Genomic DNA, 10,000 nt, shown 5'->3' with positions numbered 1-10,000 from the left:
GTTCTGTGTCCTGGGTCCTGCTAAGTAAATAGTGATAAAACCCTTCGGCAACACACCTTGTACGCGCGCTCTCTCTCTCTCTCTCTCTCTCTCTGTGTGTGTGTGTGTGTGTGTGTGTGTGTGTGTGTGTGTGTCTCTCTCTCTCTCTCTCTCTCTCTCTCTCTCTCTCACACACACACACACACAGAGTAGTTCATTTTGCTTCAGTTCTTGTTTTTTCCTTTCTGTTCCATTTCATCTGTTTTGCACCATTTTTTACTCACTTGTGTAAACAAAGTTAGTCTATGTTTTATCCTGGTGTTCGGTTGTCTGTGTGTGTGTGTGTGTGTCTGTGCGCCTGTGTGTCCGTGGTAAACTTTAACATTGACATTTAGGTACGCGGGCTCTCTCTCTCTCTCTCTCTCTCTGTCTCTCTCTCTCTCTCTCTCACACACACACACACACACACACACACACACACAGTAGTTCATTTTGCTTCAGTTCTTGTTTTTTTCCTTTCTGTTCCATTTCATCTGTTTTGCACCATTTTTGACTCACTTGTGTAAACAAAGTTAGTCTATGTTTTATCCTGGTGTTCGGTTGTCTGTGTGTGTGTGTGTGTGTCTGTGCGCCTGTGTGTCCGTGGTAAACTTTAACATTGACATTTAGGTACGCGGGCTCTCTCTCTCTCTCTCTCTGTCTCTCTCTCTCTCTCTCTCTCACACACACACACACACACACACACACACACACACACACACAGTAGTTTATTTTGCTTCAGTTCTTGTTTTTTTCCTTTCTGTTCCATTTCATCTGTTTTGCACCATTTTTGACTCACTTGTGTAAACAAAGTTAGTCTATGTTTTATCCTGGTGTTCGGTTGTCTGTGTGTGTGTGTATGTATGTCTGTGCGCCTGTGTGTCCGTGGTTAACTTTAACATTGACATTTAGGTGTCATCTCGAGTCGCCTGTACCTGACTGGAATATTCCCCAGTCTGCTTATCACACAACACTGGTGATCCCGATTCGCTTGTTACTGACAGTCAATATCCTGGAAAAAAACACAACACCCGCTGTTCTGTGTCTTGGGTCTGTTAAGTAAATAGTGATAAAACCCTTCGGCAACACACCTTGTACGCGCGCTCTCTCTCTCTCTCTCTCTCTCTCTCTCTCTCTCTCTCTCTCTCTCTCTCTGTGTGTGTGTGTGTGTGTGTGTGTGTGTGTGTGTCTCTCTCTCTCTCTCTCTCTCTCTCTCTCTCTCTCACACACACACAGAGAGTAGTTCATTTTGCTTCAGTTCTTGTTTTTTCCTTTCTGTTCCATTTCATCTGTTTTGCACCATTTTTTACTCACTTGTGTAAACAAAGTGAGTCTATGTTTTATCCTGGTGTTCGGTTGTCTGTGTGTGTGTGTGTGTGTGTGTGTGTGTGTGTGTGTGTGTGTGTGTCTGTGCGTCTGTGTGTCCGTGGTAAACTTTAACATTGACATTTAGGTGTCATCTCGAGTCGCCTGTATCTGACAGGAATATTCCCCAGTCTGCTTATCACACAACACTGGTGATCCCGATTCGCTTGTTACTGACAGTCAATATCCTGGGAAAAACACACAACACCCGCTGTTCTGTGTCTTGGGTCTGTTAAGTAAATAGTGATAAAACCCTTCGGCAACACACCTTGTACGCGGGCTCTCTCTCTCTCTCTCTCTCTCTCTCTCTCTCTCACACACACACACACACACACACACACACACACACACCACACACACACACACACACACACACACACACACACACACACACAGAGAGAGAGTCACGCACGCACAGACTGCACCCTTTCATGATGGGCGATGGCCTATATGAATAAATTATTCGAATCTCTCTCTCCGCTCTCTCTCTCTCTCTCTCTCTCTCACACACACACACACACACACACACACACACACACACACACACACTGACACGGATGTACACAAAAGCCTCAGATACACCACTGTCAGATGAGCTACACAAAGGCATAGCAGCGTGGAGTGGTTGCAGGGGAATTTCGAGGAGCGTCAGTTGAATTGGGATAGAGTTGTATGGGGGCGAAGGGGTGTGGGTTGGTAATGGGGGGTATGGGACGCGGGTTGGGGGCAGGGGGAAGAGGCGTGGTGTAAATGACTGGTAGAAAAGGGCAGATATGCGTATTAGAAAAGATATTCCTAAAATAGATAAATAAATAAATAAATAATTGAGTACATAAGTAAATAAACGAACGCAAGGCAGCTGTTTTGTTTTAACTCACTCAGTACGGCCAGACCTCTCTTCTCCTCTACACAGACCCCTCGGATGTCCAGTGGGTGTCTGAATGACCCAACCTTTAGCTTCCGTCGTCAGAATTGTGGTATTCTTTGTCAACATTCACCTCTTCAGTATAAGAGCCTTCCGCTTGCACTATTTTGATGATGGTAATTGGGGTGAAACGCGGTTAACGTCGTCTCTTTCGCCGTTCGTATGGAGAGAGTTTTAAACAAGGTTTTTGGTCCTGGGCGTGCTGAGTATACTAATGTGTGGACGATGCAGGATAAAAGTCACTGCATACGTATGTTAGCAATAAAAAGTTGTTGTTGGGGGGTTTGATTTTGTGGTGCTTTTTTTTTTGGGGGGGGGGGGGGGGTGGGGGGGGGGGGGGGGTATTTCATACGGAGAGACAGCTTAGAAACAAACCCTTTTAGTTTACCCAAGGACGTCCGCCGCGTTTATGGTTTATGCGAAAGTCAAGGATCTGCTCTTATGTGTTTGTTTGGTTGTTTTTTTAAGCAGACGTGGTGTAGCGCATATGAGTCAGTCAGCACGCTTTGACGCCCTCCTTCAAACAAAATGAATGGAGAGAGAGTGAGTGAGAGCGCGCGCGTGTGTGTGTGTGTGTGTGTGTGTGTGTGATGAAGTGAGAGAGAAACAGAGACAGAGACAGAGACAAACAGAGGGGACAGGGGAGGAGAGACGGGAGATTTGTTCGAAGCTGGGTGTTCCATGGACAATGGTAAAACAGGTACAAAAATAAAATAAAATTAAATTAAATTAAAAAAAAAACATAGCCTTTCATTGGTTTAAAGGACAAAAGAAGCTCACGTCTGGAAATTCCCAATAAAGGCTTTGTGAAACAGATTTAAAAAAAATGAACTGAAGATGGCAACGAAATAATTATGTATGCCTGCCTAACTCAGAATATCATGTATTCCTGCCTAACTCAGAACATCATGTATTCCTGCCTAACTCAGAACATCATGTATTCCTGCCTGCCTAACTCAGAACATCATGTATTCCTGCCTAGCTCAGAACATTATGTATTCCTGCCTAACTCAGAACATCATGTATTCGTGCCTGCCTAACTCAGAACATTATGTATTCCTGCCTAACTCAGAACATCATGTATTCCTGCCTAACTCAGAACATTATGTATTCCTGCCTAACTCAGAACATCATGTATTCCTGCCTAACTCAGAACATTATGTATTCCTGCCTAACTCAGAACATCATGTATTCCTGCCTAACTCAGAACATTATGTATTCCTGCCTAACTCAGAACATCATGTATTCCTGCCTAACTCAGAACATTATGTATTCCTGCCTAACTCAGAACATTATGTATTCCTGCCTGCCTAACTCAGAACATTATGTATTCCTGCCTAACTCAGAACATCATGTATTCCTGCCTAACTCAGAACATCATGTATTCCTGCCTAACTCATAACACAGCCAAATGAATAAAGAAGTGAAACACGACAAAGATGATACACTGAATGTCCTTATAATCGCTGGAATTATTGGTTCATGCGTGTGTGCACACGTGTGAGTGTGCGTTTGCAGGCCGACGTGTGTGTGTGTGTGCGCGCGCGCGTGCATGCCGGCGTGTGTGTGGAGGGGGGGGGGGAGATGCCGGGGGGGGGGGGGGTAGAAGAAGGGGGTAATGGTGGTGAAATTATGACTGTGTGTGTAATGACGGCAACTTGGCTGGTGGGAACATAGTTACCTGGTTGTATCACGTGTACATAACATAGAGGTTGGTATGTGGAATGATCTCTACCCTCCTTCCTCAAGCCACACTCAATGCAAACCAGCTTCACGGGAGACCTTTGGGATAAAATACCTCTTCCCCCCTCCCTCTCTCTGTCTCCCTCTCTCTCTGTCTCCCTCTCTCTCTCTCTCGCTCTCTCTCTCGCAGCCCCCTCAAAATTGTCATAAGTGATGAAGAACGATAAGAGAAAAGTGCCACCATCCACGACAATGAAGCCCAGCTCAGTTGGGATGTAATCAGTGGCTTGAAAATCCATCAATGTATTTCAAAACGCAAACTGTCCTCCCCCCCTCTCTCTCTCTCTCTCTCTCTCTCTCTCTCTCTCTCTCTCTGTCTGTCTCTCTGTCTCCGTCTCTGTGTTTCTGTGTCTCTCTGTCTGTCTGTCTGTCTCTCTGTCAATGACTCACACAAATTGTACAAAGATACGACTGTAGATTGGGATGTTTTCATCAATGGTTGAAAGCGTTACTGGAGTAGAGAAAGAACTATAACGATGTGTGTGTGTGTGGTGGGTGCGTGTGGGTGTGTGTGTGTGTGCTCGTCTACATTTACAAAAAAATCAAGAAAAGAATAAGAGATGGAGAAAATATTACAAAAATAAGAAAGGGAAAAAAAAGAGAGAGAGAGAGAACGCGAGAGTTGGACTTTGAAAAAGAGCGAAGGTGAGTTTAGATTCATATCAGTTCTCGATCAAACAGGAATGCAAATTGAATGAAGCCAACCTGTTTCACGCGCCACTGCAAAACTTCGCCTGCACAGAGTACCAAACCGTCCCCACCCCCACCCCCCCACCCCACCCACCCCATCCCTCACCCGACACCACCCCACTCCACAATCACCTCCGATTTTTGTGACTTATTTTGTTCTGAGCTTTAACTCTCTCAGACATACGAACGGCGAAAGAGACGACGTTAACAGCGTTTCACCCCAATTATCATCATCAAAATATTGCAAGCGGAAGGCTCTTATACTGAAGAGGTGAATGTTGACAAAGAATACCACAATTCTGACGACGGAGGCTAAAGCTTGGGTCATTCAGACACCCACTGGACATCCGAGGGGTCTGTGTAGAGGAGAAGAGAGGACTGGCCGTACTGAGTGAGTTAAAACAGCTTTGGAAAGTGGACCAGTTGGTTAAAGGCGGGAGGGTGGGACGGTGAGGAGAAGGTGGGGGTGGGGTGGGGGGGCCGGTGAAAAGGAAAAGGGTGGAGGGTTTTCTGTTTATAACCTAAAAAGATCTGCCTTGCATGGGTTACCAAGGGAAAGCTAAAGTATGACAGACAGACAGACAGACAAACATACAGACGGACATTCAGACTGACAGATCTTCTGTGTAGTTTTGAAGTGGCGCGACAAAAGCAGGCTTAATGTGTAAGCGCTCTTTTTCACCCTCTCTCTCTCTCTCTCTCTCTCTTTCTTCCCCTTCTAAGATGACAGCAGGTGAATAGACGTTGAACTGAATAACACGCATGGCAACTGGCCAATATTGTATGCTCTCTCTCTCTCTCTCTCTCTTTTTCTTCCCCTTCTAAGATGACAGCAAGTGAATAGACGTTGAACTGAATAACACGCATGGCAGCTGGCCAATATTGTATGCTCTCTCTCTCTCTCTCTCTCTCTCTCTCTCTCTCTCTTCCCCTTCTAAGATGACAGCAGGTGAATAGACGTTGAACTGAATAACACATGGCAACTGGCCAATATTGTATGCTCTCTCTCTCTCTCTCTCTCTCTCTCTCTCTCTCTCTCTCTTCCCCCCGTAAAATCTATGTTGTATCCCCCTGTCACAAGGACTGTGCAGTCAATGACGTCAAAGCGTCTCTCTCTCTCTCTGTCCTGTCTCTGTCTCTGTCTCTCTCATACACAAACGCAAGTGCGCGCACGCACACACACACACACACACACACACAGAAGCTGCCTTCCCAAAGGAACTGCCCAGGAAATGACAGCTGGAAATGAGAGGGTGTGTCATGTAGGACGGGGCACTTGGGGCACTGGAGGGGGGGGGGGGGAGAAAGAAATGGACGAAGACCAAGAATTGTCGCATTGCCAAGAGCCAGTGACGTCCTGCCGAAGTCTTCAAGTGGTCAGCCAGACGTTAAGTGGATGACCCGTAGTGAGAGGTGACTGCGCTGGCTAGTCACCTGGTCAATAACTATTGACGTCCTGCCGAAGTCTTCAAGTGGTCAACCAGACCTTAAGTGGATGACCCGTAGTGAGAGGTGACTGCGCTGGCTAGTCGCCTGGTCAATAACTATTGACGTCCTGCCGAAGTCTTCAAGTGGTCAACCAGACGTTAAGTGGATGACCCGTAGTGAGAGGTGACTGCGCTGGCTAGTCACCTGGTCAGTAACTATTGACGTCCTGCCGAAGTCTTCAAGTGGTCAACCAGACCTTAAGTGGATGACCCGTTTTGGGAGGTGTCTGCGCTGGCTAGTCGCCTGGTCAATAACTTTTGACGTCCTGCGTGTGTCTACTTTTTTTTTTCTTTTTTTTTTTTTTCTTTTTTTACATTTATTTGCTCATTTATCATCATTGTTGTCTTTTTTATTTATTTATTTTATTCATTTAGTAGTAGTAGTAGTAGTAGTTTTTTTGTTTGTTTGTTTTTTATTATCATTATTACTACTTATTTATTTATTTATTTTATTTTATTTATTTCTCTCTTTTTTTTCCTCTTTATTTTCTTTTTGTACACTTATAGTTCACTTCATCAAGTTTTTGCGCCTTATACATAGTAGTAGTAGTAGTAGTTCTTTATTTTTATGTATTTATCTTTTCTTCTCTCTCTCTCTCTCTCTCTCTCTCTCTCTCTCTCTCAAGGCCTGACTAAGCGCAGCACGTTGGGTTATGCTGCTAGTCAGGCATCTGCTTGGCACATGTGGTGTAGCGTATATGGATTTGTCCGAACGCAGTGACGCCTCCAGCACAACTGCGCTGGCTAGTCGCCTGGCGAACAACCATTGACGTCCTGTCGTCAGTCTTTAAGTGGTCAACCAAACCGTAGTTTGATGGATGACCCGTGATGAGAAGTGTGGTTCGTCCATCGGGATCGGCGAGGACCATCTAGTCATCCTGGGGGTGGGTGGGTTGGGCTCTGTGGGTGCGCAGATGACTGGTCAGGCTAATCCGCGCCTGGAAGGTTCTGACGCAGTGTGGACAGGGGATGGTGGCGGCTGTCGGGGAGGGACTTGCTGGCACTGCTTTTTCCTGGCCTGTCTGCGTTGCTCTGCTGCAGCGATTCTGTTGGCCTCACAGGATTTGGCGCCGTTGTGGACAGCTGAACGCCAAGAAGCCCTCGAAGCAGTGCGTTCAGCTGATGAGAAGTACTTACAGCCAGTACTGCTACGCGGGCTTCTTTAAGAGCTCCCCCCCCCCACCCCACCCCCCCACCCACCCCACCCACAGAACACCAGACAGACCTCCCACCAATACAGACATCCCGTCCACTCGAACAACGCATCTTTCATCGAATCAAGCCTCAGGCCCTAAACATCTTGACCTGGAGGGCTTTTGGCCAACAGGTCGTTAAACTCCAAGGACAAGGCAAGGACAGGTACTTCCCCCCCCTTTTTTTTTTTTATATATATGTTTCACTGAGGACACTCATTGGTCGAAAAATGACTGGCATTTTTCTGTAAAGGACCATTTTGTGTTATGGGCCATTTCCTGTTTGAATGACACTTATGAACAAAGACACACAATCTGACACCTCAGTCTCAAAGACTGTTGTTGGTTGTTGCTTTCTTTTGTTGTTGTTTTTTGTTGCTGTTGTTGTTTTTTGTTGTTGTTCTTTTTTTTTTTTTGAGGGGGGGGGGTTGTTTGTTTGTTTGGGGTTTTTTGTTTGTTTGTTTGTTTTTTGCGTGTTTTTTTCTTTTGTTTGTTGGTTTCAGTGAGCCAACGATAAACGTCACTACACATTCTGAATAATCATCGGTGCTTTCCTCCAAAGCGTGAACACAAGCTGACTGGCTGACCGTCACAGCTCGCGCGCGAAGACTGACGACACGTTACTGTCATACATTTTTTTTTGGTGGTGCACATAACGTACCAAAAACTGATCGATTCATGTGACATTGATTGTCACACGGTGGGCCCCTCGCTCGGCTGTCTATTGTGGGAGATCGAGTTCAACTGTACTGCCTGGGGCTGCTCCAACACACACACACACACACACACTACAACACAACACAACATACATCGGGGATAGTCAGTAACTCACAGCCATCATTGTGTCGCTGGTGGCATCGTCACCGCACAACTCTTTGATGAGTACCCTCAGCTCTTGGATGGACAGCTTTTTGTCTCCACTGGCATCAGCCTTTTCGAATAGGGTCTTGCACTTTTCCGTAAAGTTCTGCGTGGCCTTGGACATGGTTCTGCTGGCAGGTTGATTTGCTGGAACATTGTCAGTACACATGTGTGCAGTGAAGCGCGGAGGTGAGATGGCGAGGGGGAATAGGGCGGGGGGTGGGGGTTGGGGGGGGGTTGAGGTTGGAGACAAAACATACACACACACACATACACAGAGGTACATGATAGACAGCACACACACACACACACACACACATGACTTACAGAGGCGCGTCACATGATCTGTGCTCTCGAAGTTAATTGGCTTACGGAAATTTCGAGCAACAAAGGCGATCGAGAGAGGCAGAACGTGCGAAACAGCAGACTTCTTTTTTTCGACTTGTGTGTGTGTGTGTGTGTGTGTGTGTGTGTGTGCGCGCGCGCGCGCGCGCGCGCTCATTTTTGTGTATGCATACGATGGCACTTCATTGAACACAGTTTGATTGTAGCAATGAGACTATCAACTGGAGAAATAAAGGACAGCATATGTTTGTTGATTCATTTTTAGTCATGTCGATCGCCTTTGACATTGTTCGAATTTTCAAGTAAAAGTTAGATACGCATGCGCAAGATCTAAGATGGCCGCGGAACTCTTGGGAAGGTTTTATTCAGGAGCTGTTCAATCCCTGACGGATTATTTCTTTTTCTTGATCAGTAAATGAATAGATAAATAGATAGATAAATAAATAAGTTATCTAACCCTTAGGCATGACTGAGAAACAGGAAGAGAGTTTCACACTTCGCCGTGCATCGTTCTTTGACTGACGCTGTGTAAACTCACTCAGTACGGCCAGTCCTCTCTTCTCCTCTACACAGACACTTCGGATGTCCAGTGGGTGTCTGAATGACCCAACCTTTAGCTTCCGTCGTCAGAATTGTGGTATTCTTTGTCAACATTCACCTCTTCAGTATAACTTGAAGAGCCTTCCGCTTGCAATATTTTGATGGTGGTAATTGGGGTGAAACGCTGTTAACGTCGTCTCTTTCGCCGTTCGTATGGAGAGAGTTAAACAAATTTTATCCCACAGAAACATCATCAAAGCAGCTGTATTACATATGAGTCCAAACACAACAAGCAAAGCTTATAACCGTGCTTCAATGACCGGAATTCTTTGACTCAACGCTCTTTTCTCTCCGGTTGTGCTGCGTCAGTTGCCGCGTTGCGTTGTGTTACATTGCGTTGTGATGCCGTGTTGAGTTGTGTTGTGTTGTGCTGTGTTGTGTTGCGTTGCAACAGGTTTCTCTGTGTAAATTACGCGGTCTGTTCTACCCCCTACCGGCAAACCCCACCCCCGCCGCGAGAAGATCGCCGCGTCGCCGTACTGACGTAGCCGTTGCAGCGCCACTCACTCAGAAAATGCCAGTTCTTTGAAAGCCTAACAAAACTACTGCTGCGATGAAAAGTTTCGATCATACTTCAATAAGAAACGAATTCTTTACAATTCGTATTTTTAAAAAAAAATTTAAAAAAAGCGACAACCTTAAAATAAAACCTAAATACAGCGAGCAAAACAGAGTCAGCTGTGTCAAGAACAATGCTTGCTGTTAATTAAGATAACAACTCAGGAAAGAACTCAAACGCATACAGACCATGTTCAAGAAGAACGTACGCTACT

At 45.7% G+C, this 10,000-nt stretch overlaps 1 protein-coding gene across 1 annotated transcript in view; it reads right to left on the bottom strand.

The window, feature by feature from the left end:
• Positions 1–10,000, bottom strand: part of LOC143294380 (uncharacterized) — a 13,170-nt gene that overhangs the window by 2,556 nt on the left and 614 nt on the right. The window contains exon 2 of the mRNA XM_076605854.1: positions 8,254–8,429. Coding sequence (XP_076461969.1) covers positions 8,254–8,406 — 153 coding nt within the window. The 5' untranslated portion in view covers positions 8,407–8,429. The remainder of the gene's footprint in view (positions 1–8,253; positions 8,430–10,000) is intronic.

This window comes from Babylonia areolata, chromosome 19, assembly GCF_041734735.1.
Source record: "Babylonia areolata isolate BAREFJ2019XMU chromosome 19, ASM4173473v1, whole genome shotgun sequence".
NCBI lineage: Eukaryota > Metazoa > Mollusca > Gastropoda > Neogastropoda > Buccinidae > Babylonia > Babylonia areolata.
This window is presented reverse-complemented; position numbering and strand designations above follow the sequence as displayed.